This window comes from Aphidius gifuensis, linkage group LG6 (genome assembly GCF_014905175.1).
Source record: "Aphidius gifuensis isolate YNYX2018 linkage group LG6, ASM1490517v1, whole genome shotgun sequence".
NCBI lineage: Eukaryota > Metazoa > Arthropoda > Insecta > Hymenoptera > Braconidae > Aphidius > Aphidius gifuensis.
In genome coordinates, this window is record NC_057793.1 from 15,419,501 (window position 1) to 15,441,141 (window position 21,641).

Genomic DNA, 21,641 nt, shown 5'->3' on the forward strand with positions numbered 1-21,641 from the left:
ATATTTAACTATGAATTATACCGTGTGTGGTGTATGTCGTCGAAAATTTAATCAGGTCAAAATGCATGGACAAAACCACTTGGATATTTTTATAATTATCCTAGAATATATTAAGGAAAACGTCCTAGACAGTGAAAATAATTTATATACCGCATGTGTGTACGTGTAATACAAATACGAATTTTTTTATTTCAAATTTTTAACTGCATACAAGTCGTGTACACCATTGGAGATTGAACCGTGTGCTGTATGAACTCTATACAGATATTTAAGTATTAATTATACTGTGTGTGGTACAGATGCAAATTTAAATATTCAACTGTATCCGGTTTATTGATTATTCTATCTTATTATTTCAGTGAAGACCATATACTTCAAATTATCAGTATTTATCTGCCTATCAACATTTAGAGATGCACATAAAAAATGTAAATAGTAAAAAACAACATTTTTAAAACATTATCAACATTGAAAAAAAAACGTTTACATCCAACATACGGCAGTGATTCTCGTGCGGTATGATTTTTTCAAAATATGAAATTGATTTAGAATCAATCTTGTTTTAATGATAAAATTCAATTAATATTAATGATCAAATTGACATTGTGAGTCACATCATCAATTTGAATCGAAAAAAATATGCACAATCAAACGAATAAAAAAGTCATATTACTTCGATAGCAAAAAACTTTATTTAACCTTGTCTTTTTATTAAACAGTTGTGTATAGACATGTAATGTAGTTACTACATACTATGCATCTACATGAATTATTACGTAATAATATACTATGTAAATAAAAAAGAAATAATTCTGATATTGCAATAAGTTTTCAGCCTTGCGTTATGTTTATTAATAAATATTAATAAATATTAATATCAATAAATATTATCAATAAATAATATATGTATATTATTTATTATATATTATATTATATATTATATTCATTATTATCATTATTTATTATTATATATTATTATATTTATTATATATTCTATTATATATTATAATTTATTGAATATTAATAAATAATAAATATTAATGTATATGATATATACCGGAAGTATGGAATATTTCAATGATAATTATATGTTTTTTTTCGACAATATATCATTTTAATTATAAAATATAAGTTGAAATTATTGCATGAAATTAATAAACTATAGATAGATTTTATAATTTAAAAAGTGACGATACTCTATTGTTGTGTACAGGTGTTGCAGCTCCAAGTTACTATTTTTCTGAATTGACTTACAGACAGTTTTGTACATTTTCGATGATACTTATGGTGACACTTTTCACATTCAATCGTTAGCAACTCAAGAGGTTTTTATTACATTTATGACAATTATTTGTTTCATTTTCATCTTGTTGATTAGTTTTGAGTATACTGACAATATTTTCAGCACCAGAATTATCTTGCTCTGCTATTTTGTGATTAACAATATAATTTGTACCTGCATCACCATGGTCTTTATGATTTAAACCAGTTACAATACTTTTATTGTTATTATCAGCAGTACTTTCACCACTTTGTTTATCAATTATATCAGTTTGATTTGGTTGATAAGTGTTATTATTTTGTACATCAGTTTCAAGTACAATATTGTCAGTACCAGAATTATCTTGCTCGGACATGATTTGATCAATAAAATAAATTGGATCTGCATCAGCATGATCTGGACAATTTAAATCATTATTGATAATTTCTTCATCGCCAATGCCAATAAATATATCATTTGCATCACCATCGTCATTGTTTAAATCATTCTCAAAATTCTTATTTGTATCAACATAAGCAATTTCATTAGTACGTCCAACTGTCATATCAGTTTTATCTTGTTGAGTTGTATCATCATTTTGTTGATTATTTTTAACTACAATGTCAATATTTTCAGCACCAGAATTATCTTTCTTTTGTATTTTTTCATCTACTCTTTGGTGATTTGTATCTACTCCGACATGATCTTCACGATTTGGACCAGTCTCAGTATTTTGATTTGTATTACTAATAGTATTATTATTTTCATTGGATTCCATGACAGCTTTATTCTTTCTTCTTTTATCTCTATTTTGTTGAATAATATTAAGTATAAAATCTGGTAGTTTTTCAACACTGCTTTGATAATCTATATCTGTATCATTATGGTCCTTATGATTTAAAGCAGTCTTATTATTTTTATTTGTATCAGCAGAAGTACTTATATCGATTTCTTCAGCTTCTATATTGAATTGATTTGATTTATTTTTATCATTGGTTTGTTTATCAATTCCAAATACATCGCTGTTATTTTCAACCACAGAATTATGTGGCTCTGGTATTATTTGATTAACACTTTTACAGTTTGTATCATTATTTTTTTGATTAGTTTCAAGAACATTATCAATATTTTGACCAGATTAATCTTGCTGTTGTACAATTATCTCTTTTTTACCACTTTGTTTGTTTTTTCTTTTTGGTAAATCTAAACCAATCTCCACTGACTCATTTTTTCTCTTTCGTGAATTGATTAGCTCTTGATCTTTTCATGGCCTCAATTAGTTTTTCACAATCCCATTTTCCAATGTATCTAATGAATTCTTCATGATTTCACCAATATTTCTAGTACCAGATGAATTTTCCTCTGTTATCTCATTATCAACACCTTGAAAACTTGGTAGTTTTTCAACACTGCTTTGATAATCCATACCTGTATCTGATTCTGATATTGTTTGATCAGCACTTTGATAATTTGTATTTACATGAACTTGATCTTGACGATTTGAATCAGTCTCGATGACTTGTACAATTTTTTCTGTTTTACCACTTGGTCTGTTTTTTCTATTTGGCAAATCTATATCAATCTCTTCCAAGTTGTTTTTTCTCTTTCGAGTATTGACTTTCTTTTGATCTTTTAATGGCGTCAATGGCTCTTCTACATTTTCACCTCTCCATTGTTCTAACAAAAGCTGTATGCTTGCTAATTTTACATCTACATCAATGTAGATAAAGTACTACATCAAAGTAGTACTTTCAAAATGGTAGTTTAATAAATTCATCATATTTTTTACACATTTGACAGCTTCTTCTACATCTTCTTTATTTTTCGTTCCTAAGAAATTCCACATAATCAATTAATGATATTTTTCAATTATTAGTTTAATTTTTTTTTTTATTGAATAATTTACTTACTTTTTATTGGTTGAAGTATTGAAATACCATGATCATGTAACCCTCTTATAGTCTTGACCTTCAATACATCATTATTGTTGTTTTTTTTATCTTTTTTGATGGCTTTTATATAAATCATAAATGGACAATGACTCCCATTGCTGAAATTTTTATTAATTATTATTAGATAAAAAAAACTAAAAAACATAATTGACTGTAATACGATAAGAAATTGTATTTGAAATTATTGTTTTAATTTTATTATTTAAAATACAATTTGAAATTGCAAGATTTTTCATTGACATATTCAATAAATTTATATATTTAAATTGTAGTTTAATAAATTGAACATTCAACATTTTACTTACTCTACATTTATTTCCTGGCACGTAATCCTAATTTCAGAATAAATCAATGATTCTTTGAATTGTTGATCATTAATTTTATCGACTACCTTGTTATTTTGATGGCATTTTTTCAAGGTTTTTGTTGACTGATAAAACTTATACTGATTATTGTTTTCAGAATTTTCGAACTTTTCAAATTTTTGTTTGTAGTCATCATAAGTTTTAAATTCTTCATCAGCTTCAAACGTATCCATCATAATTTGATTGTGTTAACAAAAACACTAAGACAAACGACGTAGTTTCAATTGTTCTTTTTTTTTTTTTTTTTTCACATGTATTTACATTAGACCGTTTCAAAAAAAAAAAAAAAAATTTTTTCTTCTCTCCCACCCCCTAAAATCTTAGTATTCAACAAGACAAACAATCTACTATTTTCAATTTTTTTTTTTTTTTTTTTAATGTCGCTCATCGACTTTAAATATTTTCCATTTAAAATACATGTAAGCAAAGTGTTTATTTTATACTTTTGTTCATAACTTTATCAATTTTTGAGCTAAAAACTTGGTAATACAACCATTCGAAAGCTTAAAAAAAAAGCTTTGAAATACATATTGAAAAACATTTTTAATCATCTGTTTCGCGGCTAGAAAACTACGTAAACGTTTATTTCTAAACAAACGATAATTTATTTATTCGAAGACCTCTGGGCATTCATATAAAATTAAAAATTCGGCATATAAGATATCGTGTCTAAAGCTTTTTAGTTAAGCTTTTTAAATAATCATCTTGAATTGAAATATATTGATTATTTCGAAAGTTATGATTTTTTGGAACACCCAACCGAAAACAGCATTCATTCGTCCATGAAAAAATTGCACAAATAACATTGTTTTTTTTCAGTGTTTCAAAAAATCATAACTTTTATAATAATCAATATATTTCAATTCAAGATGATTATTTAAAAAGCTTAATGAAAAAGCTTTAGACACTATATTTTATAGGCCGAATTTTTAATTTTATATGAATGCCCAGAGGTCTTCGAATAAATAAATTATCGTTTTTTTAGGAATAAACGTTTATAAAGTTCTCTAGCCACGAAACAGTTGATCAAAAATTTTTTTCAATATGTATTTCAAAGCTTTGAGCTTTCGAATAGTCGCCAAGTCTCTAGCTCAAAAATTGATAAAGTTATGAACAAAAGTATAAAATAAACACTTTGCTTACATGTATAAATGGAAAAATTCAAAGTCGATGAGCGACATTGAAAATAGTAGATGGTTTGTCTTGTTAAATACTAAGATTCTAGGGGGTGGGAGAAAAAAAAAAAGAATTTTTTTTTTTTTTTAAACGGTCTAATTTACATGTATTATGCATATTATTAATTATATGATATTATACTTCAAGTAATATATTGAAACATATGTAGTAAACGAAATATAGTAATTAATGAATACAATATATTTATAATTATATTATTATATATTCATCAAAATTATAACTGAAAGTGTCTGGTAGCAGAATCACAAATATACACAATGTCGTTTCACTTGTTTTGTTTTTTTTTTTTTTCACATGTACTCACAAGTTGGTCCGTTAGCAAAAAAGGCTGATACACAACGTTCGACGTGAAACTAACCAACCTTTTGCAATATCAAAATATGCGATGATTTTGTAAGATATGGGTCATTCAGAGCAGGTTATGTCGACACCATTTGGGGATAACTTGAATCATCAGTTATCATAGTTTTAAAAAACAGCTCAGACATTTTATATTACTCAAGTTGATAAATATAATCAATATAATAATTTCCTTTTTTTTATTTACAAATTTTAATATAAAATAAAATAATTATGTTTTCATTGGTTTTATTGTTAAATGAAACGTTGAGTGTGGTATTCATTGCAATTTAAGTTTTTTCTCCATCTTACAATCTATACAATCAATGTATAATTCATGAAGAAGTATGCGGTATATAATCCAAAGAACGTATGCAGTATATACAGATTATGTGGTTGCCAATAGCTACAAATACTTTAGCATTTGTTTATTTCTTCGATTGTCAATTTCTTTGAGTCTCCACTTTTATAGCATTTATAAATCGTCATCAGTTGCCAACTAGTCATAATAAAGGTTGCAAAAAAAAAAAAGTCGCAAAATGAAAAATTTCTTTTATGTTAAAAAAAATATGGTGAGTAAAATAAACATCAGAGTTTTTAATTTTTTTTTGAATAATGAATAATAAAAGTAAAATAATCGTTTCATTAAAAAAGCTAGTTCGAGCTGATGCCTCCATCTGGGCCAAAAGGAGGTAAATTGAGACTGCCAAAGGCATTTGAAGGTAAATTATTTTTGTTCTATTACTATGAATATTATTCAAGAAAAGCATAAAAAAAAGAAAATTTATGAGTTAATAAAAAATAATGTAAGAGTAATAAAATAATTGATAAGAAAAATGTAGAGAAAAAAATTTTTAGGAGCTTGGTTGATGGAAAAAGTATTGGATACGTTAATCGAGGAAATTACTGAGCCTGATCCTCCTTTCAAGATATTTTGAAAATAAAAGCTGGTAAAATTATAGAATCTAATTTTTTTTCAATTATTTCATTATTATTTTCCTGTTTGAGAAAATTTATATGTATTTTTTTGTTTTTTTTTCAAGACAAAAATGTAGCTATTGAGACGATCAAACTATTGAGACACTGGTGCATAAGCCAACAATATGACGAAATTGGTGATTACCCGGAATATCATCGGCTGAATATAACCAGCAAATAATTCATTTTCATTCATCCAAGACAATATTCCGCATACACTGTCAGTTATAATTTTCTGGTTCTTATACACCGTATGCGTCATGTATGCAGCGATTAAATCAACATTTATATTTTAATCAACGTTTTAATCAGCATACGGCTGTCATTGAAATTCTGAAAACCACCTACGTTGTCATTACACGAATTATATCTATTTGTTCATCTGTATTTCGACATAAATGATTTTATTGTAATTTGTAATAATAAAAAGAATGAAAAATAAAATAAAAAAAAATAATATCGTAATTAACAAACCCCACATATTTTATTATGTATTTTTTTTTTTTCATTATTGAGGTTCAATACACCATACATGTATGACAGTCGTATGCGGTATATAAATTATTTTCAATGTCTAGGACGTTTTCCTTAATAATTTTGAGGATAATTATAAAAATATCCAAGTAGTTTTGTCCATGCATTTTAACCTAATTGAATTTTCGACGACATACACCGCACATGGTACGATTCATATGCAGTCAAAAATTTAAAATAAAAAAATTTATATTTGTATTACACGTAAACCGTATACAGTTTATACCGCACACGGTACAATTCGTATGCAGTTAAAAATGTAAATAAAAAAATTTGTATTTGTATTACACGTAAACTGTATACAGTTCATACCGCACACGGTTTAACCTCCAATGACATACACCGTACACGATGTGATTTGTATGCGGTTCAATATTTAAACTTTCAAAAATTTGTATCTACAATTTTAGTAGACCGTGTACGGTCTGATTACAATTTCTAACCTAAGGTCGTCGATAAAAAAAAAAAAAAAACCGCTCATCTCTGTCCGAATATTCGTATAAAAAATATTGCTGCTCAAAAAATAATAAAAAAAAAAAAAACAATTTCTCCATAGGTACCGTAATTCATTTTATTTATTTTTTAATTTATAAATTATTTCAATTGAAGATTTAGCAATACTTAACTTTTTACAGGACACACAACGACATCTTTCATATTTTCAAGATAAACAAACGAGTAGTTAGAATACGTATGAACGTACCCATCTGACATACCGGCACTATTACACCAGTACACTCACAAATTGAAAGCGCCTCGAAAATTGACCGAACTTTGCGACCCTGGTCATAACCGACCACAGTAGTTTGCGTTGGCTCAACAACCTCCGGAATCCAACTGGTCGTCTTGCACGTTGGTCATTAAAACTCATGCAATATAATTTTGTGATTGTCCATCGTAAAGGTGCTCATCATCATGTACCAGATGCTCTGTCACGTTTACCCGATAGAATTAATTTGGCTCAGGATCCAACAGTCAAAAGACCGTTGGTACAGTAAGAAATTTAGTAAAGTATTGCATTTTCTTCATAACTATCCTGACTGGAAAATTGTGGAGGACCGGTTATATTTTCACAGGCCACAGTCTTTCATCTTGACGGAATGCCAAAACCTCTCCGCTTGGAAATTGGTCTTACCAAAGGAATTGCGGGAAGAAGCAATATCTGAATGTCATTCACCACCTCATCAAGGTCATCTTGGTATAGATAAAACGTATAAGCGTGTTGCTATGCAATATTTTTTGCGAAATATGTTTAGGAAAATTTCTACTTTTATATCACGTTGTGAAACTTGTCAACGAACCAAGTCTGATTTAGCTAAACCTCGTAGTTTCATGGGTAGACGTATTGTGCAAGAAACATGGTCAGTAATAGCTGCTGATATCATAGGACCTCTACCTAGATCAATAGCTAGTTGATCATATCTTCTAGTTATTCAAGACCAGATGACGAAATACGTTGAGCTAGCTGCGTTGCGAGTAGCAACTGGACGTGTTATCCGGGAAAGACTAGAAGATCTGATAATATTCAGACATGGAGTTCGTTAATGAAGAAATTAAGTCCTTGGCTGTGTGGGCAGGAATCAACCTGCAAACGACACCTCCGTATCATCCACAGGCTGATCTAGTGGAACGGGTAAAACGGAGTTTGAAAAATATGCTCCGAGCCTATCTTGATGGTAACCATCGAGACTGGGGTCACTTTTTGCCAGAATTTCGATTCGCATTCAATACTGCTTATCATGATTCGTTGTTAACATCGCCTTCTGCCAAACCTTCTGCTACTTGCTATGAACTATCAGACTTTTCGAGAAGGTCTTAGACCAATCCTCAGTTACAGATCTCAAGCCTTGAATAGCTCCGAATTATTATTTAATCAAACAGAAAAACTACCCGTTATTTTATTTGTTACAGATGAGGGAATTAAGATCGGCAAGGAGGACTAGCAGTGATCCCTCTGTATCACACAGACGCACCAGGTCATCTGGCAGAGACTCAAGCAGACTACTTTTCAAATCAAATAATTTGATAGATTCTGACAGTGATGATTCAGATGTTGGAGAACCACCAAGAAAAATACCTGGTTGGATATAGTAACAGCATCAGTTGACACCGACAGGACTATTGAGTCAATCCTCTTAGATGCATTGAAGCCCTATCAGCAAGAACTTGGTAAAGTTGCCCGTATTAATCCAGACTTGTCAACGGCTTTTTCTTCAGTCTATCAACAGTTGATGACATCTCAGGGTGCAGCAAATACACCACCTGTTGTAACCGTAAATCCAACAACTGTTACAACTGTAAATCTAACAACTACTGTAGCTGTGAATCCAACAATTGTTGATGAGACTATGTTGGATGAATCCGATACGGGCAGTCTGTTAACTGATACTGACTATACTTCAGAAATCTTGGAAAGATGGAGACCAATTTAGCTGCACACACGTTAGATTTCACAGCTGGTAAGGATTCAGACTTCGGGGCGTCATCACTTAAGTCTGTTCCTACTAGGATTGTATCACTCAGTCATAAAACTTTTGACGTTCGGTTGGAAAGGATTGATTCACCATCAAGACCAAAACAAGTTGAGCTGAAAAAGACAGTTATTTAAGTAGCTGAGGTGCCACCACAACGAACGAGAGAAGTAATGCTTGAACCAGTTACACAGCCAGAGGTAATTGAATTGGTTAACCTGGAAGAGTTAGTTATCCAAACAAGTGAGGTATTATCACAACAGTTTGAAGCAAAAACACCTGAACCATTCTCACAGACTGGAAACATTGAATTAACAGACCTGGAAGAACCAGTCACTCGTCCAGCTGCCACCAAACCAAACTTGGGGTCAATTAGTTTGGATGAACCAATTATACAATTGGATATTCCAACTGGAAAAACTGGTGATGACTTATATAATCCAGTTTTTACAGCAGTGGATCCACCACCTGATCTAGCTGGAGGAATTAAGATTAAACCAAGCCTGAAATCGTTCACTCCAATTCCAAGCTCGGATAACAGCTAAAGATCTAAACCAAGCATAAGAAATATTAAGAAGGTAGACTATTAGATTGAATTTGGTATGCCGGAAACAGCTACACAATGCCTACACAAAAAAAGCTTGAGAAAAAAAACTTGAACCAGTACAGGTTTCAAATGAAGAAACAATTGTACCACTAGTAGTTAGAAGACCACAGTCTTCAACACCTGTACCAGAGGCCGATATTAATTATGTCTTAAAGACTGATGTATCAGGAAGTAAGGAAAGTGATGAACAAGTATGAATTAGCTTCATAAAGAAATGAACCTGAAATTACTGATCCTTTGCTTGCTGGTACCTTCATGAGGTGTTTACCACTCTTTAATTCCAGAAGTGAATATCCCTTTTCAGCAACAACTGTATCATCTGCTGAACTAAGGTAAACAACTTATTGGTCGCCTGAAGCCAGCAGACCACCAACAAACAACACGTCTGCTGGGGATGCAAGATCAACAGCTTATTGGTCACCTGAATCCAGTAAACAATCATCAAACAACACCTCTACTGGAAATACCTCATCATTGACTAAGAATAAGCCTAACAGGAGGAAGCTTCACTGTAAGACTTGTAGTTCCTACAGACATGCTACTTTTCAACTCACTAAAGAGAACAAGAAGAACAGCTACTTCTTCAAAAGGTTCAACTGATGAAAGATCTGTTGAGCTTGAAGTTGATCGTCCATAGATAAGATCAACAGCTGTTCAAATTGAAGCCAAGCCAGCAACTGCAACTGCTGGGCGTATATTGCTACGGGTTATGTACCGAGGCAATGGCGAAAAACTAAGGTAGTTTTTATTCCTGAGCCTGGCAGGGCTGACAAAGGGGGGGGGGTATATTCATGGACATAAAGAGGGCGTTTAACAAGAGGGGAGACGCTGGGGGCCATCGTCAATCGAGGAGTGCTATTCTCGCTGCTATGGTGTCTAGTGGTGGATGACCTCTTAGTAGCTCTGAACCACGAGGGTTTTCATGCTCAGGGATATGCGGACGATATAACTATCGTAATACAGACAGGGGATGCAAATACCGCCTGTAGCAGATCTCGAATTGCACTAGGTATAGTGAAAAGGTGGTGTGAAAGGCACAGGGCTACTTGTCAATCCGGAAAAGACGGAACTGGTGATTATCACGAATAAAAGAAAGCTAGAAGGGTGGAAAAATCTAAAGTTCTATGGCAAGGAGATTGTATCCTCAAACTCGGTCAAACATCTGGGTGTTATACTAGATAAAAGACTGAATTGGGGACTGCAAGTAGAAAGAGTTCGAAACAGGGCCGTTATGATGCTATATACGCTCAGAAGGATCTGTGGTAGAAACTGGGGTATCAACCCAAGCATCATGGCCTGAATGTACCAAGTGGTAGTTATACCTGCAGTGGTGCATGGGGCTATTGTTTGGTGGAAGAGAATCAGGCAGGTAGGAGCCAGGAGTCTTCTAGAACAGATCAGAGGCTTAGCGCTGAGAGAAATGACAGGGGCTAGTAAGTCGACCCCCATTTGTGCTATAGGAGCACTATTGGATATGCCTCCGCTAAATCTGATAGTGAGGATAGCAGCACTGAGGGTCGCGAGCAGACTTATGAGAAATAGGCAGTGGGTGAGACGCTTAGGTAATACTGGACACTCATTATTGCTTTCGAGCAGAAAAAGTTAAATTCTGCGGTATTAGCTAGGCAGGACTTTTTGGAAGAAAGATACTGCTTCGAAAAGAAATACAGAGTAAATTATCCGGAACGGGAGAAGTGGATGAAAGAACCGGGTCCGACCTCGGAATGCGATCTCACCTGGTTCACAGATGGATCCAAGACCAAGGAGGGCACTGGGGCAGGAATCTGGCTCCGAGGATCGACCAAGGGCACTAATTTTACTCTGGGCAAAATCTGTACGGTCTTTCAAGCGGAGGTATTCGCGGTGTTAGTATGTGCAGAGATAAACTTAGAACGTGGCTATAGGAACAAGAGGATCTGTATCTGTTCAAATAGTCAAGCAGCGCTGTTGGCAATTTACGCACCAGCAGACAAATCAGCCTTGGTGAGGGATTGCCGGGAAAAATTGAATTTACTGGCATCACGAAACAAGGTCAAACTTTTATGGACATTCGGGAATCCAGGGTCTGAACTGGCTCGTGGAGGTTCAGCATTGAGACTCTATGGGCCGGGACCAGTCGTAGGGATTGCGGATTGCTTTGTTAAGACAGAAATTCGCGACTATCAATACAGGGTACATAATAAATTATAAAGACAGGAGTCCAAGGCGAGGCAAACTCACGATTTTCTAGGTTAACCTGAGCGGAAAGTAGCTAGGCAGCCAGTAAACATGACTAGGTGTCAGCTGAGGCTAGTAGTAGGGCTGGTAACGGGACACTGTAGACTCAGGGCACATCTGAAAAGGATAGGACTAGTACGGGATAACACTTGTCGCAAGTGCGACGAAGGAGTGAAGGAAACAGCGAGTCATGTGCTATGCTATTGCATTGGACTGGTCGAGCTTAGATGTCAATGCTTTAGGAAGCACTTTTGTGAACCCGGAGAGATCATGAAGCTACCAAAGGGCGCGATCGCGGCGTTTGCTGCAAGATCGGGGTTATTGGTGGCTTAAGGGAAATTAGGGTACGGCAAAATAGCGGGTGGTTGAATTGCCTATGCGGGCGCAGCGGTGACCGCACCCTAGTTACATGAAATGATCATACTCAATTATTATAGCCACCAACTTGTCATCATAAAAAATATAAAAAAGAAAATACACAATTTATTACTATTATTTTAATTGTTTCATTGATATCAGGTGAATTATAATTATTGCTAATTAAGAACAATTATTTTAGTATTTAAATAAATTATCTTGTGAATACAATTGTGATCTAATTATCATTTCTTTTTATATTTTCACTTGGATCATGTTCAGTTGAATTGGAGTACGTCGTTGTCCTTTTGGGCAAGATGCTGTATTTGTATTTACACTGTGTGATAATAACTCGAAGATAACAGGTTATTTTTACCAGTTCGATTGTAAAGCAACCAATGGAAATGAATGCAGTTGTTATTTCAACTCGACTTATATAGCCAAACAAACTTTAACTCCCCACAATTCAAATTAAAAATGTGTTATCATTCAGTCTGAAATAAAATGATAATATTTATTATTATTAACAAATCATCTTATAAATAAATTTCGATTCGATAACTTGTTTACTTGTACTTACTATGTTGTTTATTTATTGCTGTTACTTGTTGTTATGACAGTTGCAGATAAGTGGCTACAGTCATGAAGCCAAAATGTCGTGAGAATAACAAAAATTAAATGCACAAAACTTACTGCGTATTTAGGTGATTAATCTTGCGATTATTCATCGAAAATAATTGATTAACATTATTTATACCATTAAAGAAACTCCAATATGAATTGACTGAACTTAATTGAGCAATTATATTCAGTCCTATATGATGTATCAGTATTACAATTTATAAAATAAAAAAGCAATTAGTTATTAATTACTTATTCATTAATTCATAAAAAAATTATTTATTATCAGGGGAATGAATATCCCCTACTCCATGATTTAATTATATCACTCAATATTATTTGAAAGTATCACATAGTTTCAAAAAACACCTGGAATCCAAAACTTGATTCTCCTAATAGGGGCGATATTTTTTACCTCTGACTTTTTTTATATTACCTAATATTATTTGAATGTCTGGCAGGATACTTTACGTTTTTGAAAAAATAAAATTCAATAATACGTGGAACTTAGCAAGATACTTCTTTCGTCCCCTCGGTTGTCTCCTTAATTTCGAGTGAGGCTTAAAAGAATTTCTATTCAACAAAAAAATTAACAATTGTAAAATTATGACGTATGAACACATATTAACCACTGGCATTTGTTTAGTGCATTACTAGACCTGTTGCGGCTTGTCCGAATTCTCCATCGTACTCTGGGCATTGTCATAAGTGTTAGGAAACTCAATAATTATTATATAAACGTCATTTACACTTTTATATATTTCGTTCAAGATTTTTATTACCCATTCATGAAACACATTATTTATTTCAAATTATCTTTTAACGATATTTTATTTATTACATCAAATTTATAATCGAAACATTTTATCTTTAAGATTTAGTCTAACATTCAATAACATTATTGTTGAGAAAAGAAAAATGTATATATGGCTATGTCTACCAATTATGATCAACGGTTCGTGCGTCACTATCTGCAATCACTTTGAATTTTATATATTTTGTAGCTAATATATATCGAGATATATGTCTCTGAATTATTTCAGATTTTTCCTAGCTTTATTTTAGCCACTATTATATAGGGTAGTTCACGATTTTGGAAAAAAATTTTTTTTTTAATTGATTTTATTCAATATTTTTTGCAATAAAAAAATTCAATGATGAATCATTTTTTATGTAAAAAAAAAGGTCAGCTTTTCGAAAAAAATATTTTTTTTTTTTTTTAAACTATTCACTTTTTCTTCTAAAAATCGATTTTTATGGAAGTGCTCATACAGTGATAATTTCGAAAATATTATTTTTGACAAGCTTAGCAAATTTCACGTAATATATGTCTTAATGTCAGTGGGATCTCCATAAAAACTCTCGCAATCATGTAAGAACCAAAAAAAAATCCAAGAAACAATCATTTGAAATCATGATTGTCATGATAAGTTTAATTCAAATATTGCTCATGATAACGAGGCTTAGAATCATGTTCACAGATGTTGTTTTATTGCTGATTCTGACACGCAGAAGCTGATTCGAGCTAACAAAATTCTACTTTTTCTAATAAACGTTAATTTACCGGTTTTTCTACATAAATAAACTGCTTATAAATCATAGTCTACCAATGAGATATCTTATTCTTCCACTAGTTTTCCATACCTTTTAATAAAATATACATAGAAAAAAAAAATTTCACAACCAAGAACAAAACTTTTATAAAATAGAAGTTTTCTCCTTGCAAATAATTTTCTCGAATCATGAACAAAATGTTCTTGACTCGTGAAGAGCACTTGTTATTTTGAAAAAAAAAAAATTTCCTCAATCAAGGCGACTCTGTCATAATCCATGACATGTCCGTCTTGTTCCATAAAACAATTGCTCAAATTTGAGAAGTTATCTTCTTGGATTATGACAAAAACATTCTTGCTTCAAGACAACATTGTCATATTCCAAGACTATTTATCCCATGATTAGAAGTATGCTTCTTGGATTATGACAGAAAGTTTATTGCTTTATGACACTATTCTTTTTTTCATTGTGACAACTGCTCAGACTCAAACCCTTGAACTCTAAGTCTACCTATTCTAAAATAAAAAAAAATAATTTAAGGGAAAATGGCCCACATTGAAGGAAATTATAAACTTCTTTTTTTATTGTTTTTTCAGATAGTTGAAATTATGATGAATCTATTAAAACAAACTCTTAAGTCTCTTACAGATTTAGTTTAAAAGTTATAATGTTTATAAAAAAAAAAAATTTAACGTGGGCTCTTATGAGTAATGAAAATCTTATGAGTAACGAGTAATAAAAAAATGACCCTCCAAAACAGTAGTTATTGCGAAAAAAAAGTGTAGACCGGAATTATATTCTATAGTGTTTTTTTTGAGAACCTAAGTAACTGAAGTTATTGAGAACAGATTGACAGTTTTAGTTTTATCAGTTACTATTTTCTTATTAATAAAAAATAGCAATTAAAAAAAAAACGCTGTTTTTATCATTTTTTTTTTTCTTGTCAACAAAAATATTGCAACTACGCATTGGATAAATTTGATGGTATATTATCGACTGCGTTTTTCAAACGTATGTTCACTCAGACCAAACGTTGCCAAATCGCTATTGTTGTGTGGGTGTGAATTTTTTTGTAATTGTGTGGGTAGAATAAATCAAAAGTTTTCACGTCAGCGACTGCTTTTGAGACAGGCAAAAAATAGACCTTAGGAACGAAACTTTTGGTTGATATGATACGTACCGTTCTCCCTTAATCTTTTATTATGGCGCTTTGAATTTTTATCAAATATTTTTTTCATAACACCATGCAGAGAAAGAAAATATTTTTGCTGATAAATCTTGTGTTCATGGTTAAGTGGGTTGTGGCAGAGAATTAAAATGAGACTATGATTTTCTCAGCAGTTTATTTATGTAGAAAAACTGGTAAATTAACGTTTTTTCAAAAATAGTAGAATGTTATTAGCTTGTATAATAAGCTTCTGCGCATAAGGATCAGCAATAAAGCAACATCTGTGAACATGATTCTAAGCCTCGTTATCATGAGCAATATTTAAATTAAACTTATCATGACAACAATGATTTTGGATGATTTTTTTTTGGTTCTTAGATGATTGCGAGAGTTTCTATTGAGATCCGACTGACATTAAGACATACATATATTACGTAAAATTTGCTAAGCTTTTCGAAAAAAATATTTTTGAAATGATCAATGTATGCGCACTTCCATAAAAATCGATTTTTAGAAAAAAAAGTGAACTCTAAATGGTTTAAAAATGTTTTGAAAAAAAAAAATATTTTTTTTGAAAAGCTGACTTTTTTTCACATAGGAAATGATTTATCATTAAATTTTTTTATTGCAAGAAATATCAATCAAAATTAACTATAAAAAAAATTTTTTTGCAAAATCGTAAATCACCCCATATAATAGTAAGCTACAAAATATATGAAATTCAAAGAGATTGCAGATAGTGACGCACGAACCGTTGATCATAATTGGTACACAAAGCCATATACATATGTATATATGGGGCATTCTTAGTCAAATCACGGGGTCATCTGTCTGATCCATTGCGATTTTATAAAAATGAGATATTTTCGGTTGATTTTGGGCTGAAATTAAGCCTCGAATTTTTTTAGATTTTTTCATCATATTTTCTAGACTCCATCATCTTAAATATCACTAATTTTGGAATTTCTCAAAAGAGACCCTTTTTTTTCCTGAATTTTTTTTTACAGAATATAGTACAATACACGCATTTTGAGCATAGCAAAAATCTGGGCCCAGAAATATAAATATTTTTTTTTTATTTAAAAAATTTTTTTTTTCAGCAAAAAAAGTTTTTGTTTCCCGAAAAAATTAATTTTTTTTCTCAAAATTAATATGATTTTCGAAATATAAGTTTTGAATTTTAAAAAAATTAAATAAAACTAAATTTTTCCTTGGTAACCTTCCAATTTCTGCGTTGTTAGAAATTTTTTTGGCTAAAAAAAAAAAATTTTTTAAATCAAAAAAAAATATTTATATTTCTAGGCTCAGATTTTGATTACACGACATAATAAATTTGACATAATATATCCGACATAGTAAATCCGCTCAAAATAAATCACGGAAAAATAAATCGCGAAAAAATAAATTGAAAAAAAATAAATCTAGACAAAATAAATTTAAATAATATTGAATGCAAAAATAAATAAAATTAAAAAATCTATTAAGAATTCATTAAAATTGTCTTTTAAAATTATAAATCAGTAGATATTTTCGCAATTGGGAGGGCTTCGCCCCCCCCCCAACCCCCCCTGGTGACCTGAAAATCACCTCCTCATTCATGTAACAATTTGTTTTTTTTAAATTCATTTTGTCTAGATTTATTTTTTTTTGATTTATTTTGTCGCAATATGTTTTTTCGTTATTTATTTTATCGCGATTTATTTTTTCCAAATTTGTTTTGTCCGGATTTATTTTGTAAAATTTATTTTGTCATGTTACCCAGATTTTCGCTAGGCTCGAAATGCGTGTATTGTGTACTTTATACTGTAAAAAAAAATTCAAGAAAAAAAAAAGGGTCCCTTTTGAGAATTTCAAAAATTAGTGATATTCAAGATGATGGAGTTTAGAAAAATTGATGAAAAAATCTAAAAAAATTAGAGGCTTAATTTCAACCCAAAATCAACTGAAAATAGCTCATTTTATTGAAATCGCAAGGGGTCAGGCAGATGACCCCGTAATTTGACTAAGAATGCCTCATATATATTTATACCTGAGAACGAAAAAATTTATTCTACTACAATTTGAATTATTTTTTATTTCTACGCTTCAAAGACACTTACATAAAATTTAACTGCTTATGTATTCATTTATGCTGTTCCAAAATATATTTTCAAAAATAATTAAAATAGAGTAAAATTGGATATTATTTCCGAAATTATAATCATGCAAAAAATTCATTCACTTATAAATTCTATATATATCTGTATTTAATTGGATTCTAATTTAATTCCTCCTGGAATGTTGATGCTTTTCTAATAGGTAACGGTGAGGGGCAGAGCTTTGGTACTTTACCTAATTTTTTAATTCTTCTTATTGCCAGATCTGCGGCCTTCCTTTTTGCCGCAATTTTTGTTCAACCTGAACAGCTAGAGCTATATTTCTGCATGTTCACTTGATTAAGTGGAAATATGACGGGATAAGTTACTTTTATTGTGAATATTGGCCTATGATTCGGACCTTCAGATTTTTCTAATTCATATTTTGAAATTGAATTTTTTTTATGACAGTACTTGTTTAAAACTGAAACTGGATTGTATTCTAAATTATTAAAATTTTCATTGTTTTCAGAATATTGTTTTTCATCGCCATTTTTGCTCATCATCTTTATTTTATTCCTTATTACTATACTGGCTTTTTTAATTGCTTTTTCCGTTGTCTTGCCAAGCTTTGTGACTTCAATATTACCCATTATTAATAGACATGCAACTTTTTTGTAACCATCACGCATTGTTCAACCAGTCACCTTCCGTAATCTGATGTTGTTAAATGAGCAGAAATTTTTCAATAATTCCCATCTTGTGTTCTTGTTGTTGTTGTTGTGGTTATTGTTATTCATCTATAATCGAATATTGTTAAATTTTATACGTTTTAGTTTTTGATGTATAATTATATATATTGTAACTGATTTTTCCACCGATAAAGTAGAAGCCTCAGTTACTATGGGATCAACGAGGATTTCTCACCATCCTCCTCTCTTACCGCCAGGAGGGAGCCAGCTGGTGTATAACGGCAACCAACGGACCGTGGGGTAGGTTTCGGGAGCAATGGCCGCCGACGGCCATTTCGGTAGCGACTAGTTCAGTAAGAAAATGGTAGAGGGGCGCGGTCCACCATATTAGTTCCAAAACGTCACTCTGGCACCATTACTAAAATGTATATCGTTTTTAGTATTGACCGGGAGCGTAATAACCTCACCCCGCGGCGGCGGTTATTACCGTGATCATTAACTTTGGTTTAACTTACTCGCACAACCTAAGTCAATACGAGAACGAGGATATTCGTACCTCACAGGCTTTACCAAATATCCTCCTATTGCCTACTCACTCTAGTGCACCAAGTAGCCGAACATAAAGTCCATCCGCAGCCACGCTGGTCTTACGCCGGACCACTCTATGCATCTGACTACTCGATTATAGGTTACCCTGACAGTAAGTAACCACACTAGAGCGAGAGAGCGAGTGATATACAACGTCCTACCTATACAGCATAGCGACATCGTAAATCACCCCCGAGAGCATGCACCACGCATCGGGAGCTTGGTTGGACTCATCAGTGACATCAACTAGTTCCAACCTAGGACCCAGTTGACGTCATCGTCTAAGTCGGCTAACTCCACCAAGGAGTCATGCCAGCTTCACCAATGATATCAACTAGCTCTTCCATAGGAGCATGTCGACATCACCAAGTCACCAGCCAACTCCACCAAGGAGTCAGCTAGCTTCATCGGAGGCCAACCACGGACTGTCACCAGCGATCACCAGTTTTATGGACTCTCTATCCCCACTCCCGTTTGACCCACTCCATACGACCATCTGTGCGCACACCTCGATGCGACTCTCCGGTGGGGGTGTCGAAGTAGGGGATACGAATCTGTCGTAGCCAGGGTAGGAATCCGGATTATCCACTCATGGTGGATGTCTACCAAGTCAACACTGACATTCAGGCGAAAATGGATGTCACTACCGAGGCCACTCACAAACCGGTGGTATTAATTAGCGTCTTAGTCGATAAAACCCCTCAGACCAGACCTCTAATTATTTTCGGGAGCGCGAGATCTGCCAAATCTCGTTACAATATATATACAGTGGTGTTTTCGGGGACTACTTCATATATACAATGGTGGTTTCAAGGACATTTGGTGGTTTTGAGGACGGTCCCCAAAACACCATCTCAGGTAAAGGTGGTTTTGAGGACGGTCCTCAAAACCCCATTTGAAAAATATGCTTTAGTGGTTTTGAGGACTTTTTATTTTACCGGGTATAATTTTTATAAATTGAAATGTGAAGTAGGTAATACGGCCGATTTATCTTCAATTGATTCCATCTTAAACTATAAATAGTAATGATTCGATGAAAAAATTCAATTATTGACCAAAATAAGAATTTTTTCGTGTGTCCCTGAAACCTTCATTCCAAGAACATCATTTATCTATCTAATGGAGGTTTCAAGGACTTTTGGTAAAAAAGCACCATTACTGCGCTAAATGCATTTTTACGATTCAATTCAAACGGCAAACATGTGCTTAGTAAATTTTCAGTATAAAAAAAATATCACTATGCTTTATAATAATATTTAACATAATTATATCTGTTTTAATATTGCACGTTCCTGAAACCACCAAAAACTACCTTTTTTTCAGACAGAGGCAGTTTCGAGGACTTAATTTTTTGAACCCAATTCGATGGTACAGTCGAATTTATGAATTTCGATATGAATTTTCTGGCAATTCTCAATAAGATTTTTTCCTTTTCATGAAATTTATCGTTGGAATTGCAGTCGACTGGATAGAAACTGTTGATTCTACTTCAAACTAAATGTCCCCAAAACCACCATTTTAAGGATTTCATGTCTCCAGTTATTGGCAGTTTTGAAGACATTCTGTAAAAATAGAAAATGCACAGAAATATGCAGAAATAGTGTACTTGTTTTTAAGAATCGAAGTTTTGAGGACATATGCTAAAATTTGAATAATAAAAAGATATTATATTTGTTACGAGTTCTACTAAAGCTTTCTTTGTGTCCACGGAACGTAAAGATTTAGAAATTTCATTGAACCTTTCTGATAATCTCAAACCATACTCAAATCTAAACGGAATTAACGACGTAATTTCAAAACCTCCTCAAAACCACCATACTACGAAATTTTTTTAGTCGTAGAACAGTGGTTTTAAGGACTTGCAGCTTATACCGGAAATTACAAAATAAATCTTTCAAACTTAAAATAAGGGTATTCTTCTACTCTGTAATTTGTTATAGTTTTAATAATTTATTGGACGAATCGAATCATAAGGACGATCACGTAAAATCAAAATATAAGGAAATTCTCCGATGAAAACCACGTTGACTGGAAAGTCAGCCGTTCTGTATTGTTTTAACATGGAAAGTTGAGACAATCTTTTCCGGTTTTCCGGAACCTCAGAAATGATTGATCACCTTGAACCAGTAGCCTGAACCACGGGATATCCCCTTAATTTAGTAGCATTAGAAATTCTTAGATACCTTCGAAAAAAACGGAAAATGAATTCGTTCCGATAGCCATGACGAAAACAATGATTACCAAAATAGGTAATCAAAGAAAGATTGTTTCCTTTCTTACAAGTATTACTGAAACTTTCTTGGTGTCCACGCAACGTGCAGGTTTGGAAATTTCATAGAACCTTTCTGATAATCTCAAACCATACTTGAGTCAAAACGGAATCAACGACGTAATTATAAGACGTCTTCAAAACCACCATACTACGTAAGTTTTTTATTCGTAGAACGGTGGTTTTAAGGACTTGCAGTATAGTAGTTATATAGGGCCGATTTAAGGCCATGGTGAGGGGGTAAAGCTTGGTCAAGGGGGCAGGGGTCGGGGATCAGGGGCTAGGTCGGAGGTAGGGGGGCAGAAATCTCGAAGTTTCTAGAACTTTCGGGATGCATCTAGAAGTTTCTAGAAATTTCTAGAACCTTCAAGAAAATTCTAGAACATTCGAGATTTT

The 21,641-nt window shown here is 32.5% G+C and overlaps 1 protein-coding gene across 1 annotated transcript; it reads right to left on the reverse strand.

The window, feature by feature from the left end:
• Window positions 1-1,310: 1,310 nt before the first annotated feature.
• LOC122859889 (uncharacterized protein DDB_G0290685-like) lies at window positions 1,311-3,107 on the reverse strand. The gene is made up of 3 exons (XM_044163572.1): window positions 3,051-3,107; window positions 2,594-2,993; window positions 1,311-2,314 (listed from the first exon to the last, which is right to left on the reverse strand). The coding sequence occupies exons 1-3, from the start codon at window positions 3,105-3,107 to the stop codon at window positions 1,311-1,313; spliced, it is 1,461 nt and encodes a 486-aa protein (XP_044019507.1).
• Between the last annotated feature and the right edge of the window lie 18,534 nt (window positions 3,108-21,641).

What these genes read in the sequence shown, in the direction of transcription:
- LOC122859889 (XM_044163572.1), bottom strand. Translation starts at nt 3,107, where the DNA reads ATGTGGAATTTCTTAGGAACGAAAAATAAAGAAGATGTAGAAGAAGCT. An exon ending in TAGAAGAAGCTGTCAAATGT is followed by an intron (nt 2,994 to 3,050) that starts GTAAAAAATATG and finishes ACTTTGATGTAG; the next exon opens with TACTTTATCTACATTGATGT. An exon ending in ATCTGGTACTAGAAATATTG is followed by an intron (nt 2,315 to 2,593) that starts GTGAAATCATGA and finishes AAATAATACCAG; the next exon opens with AGCCACATAATTCTGTGGTT.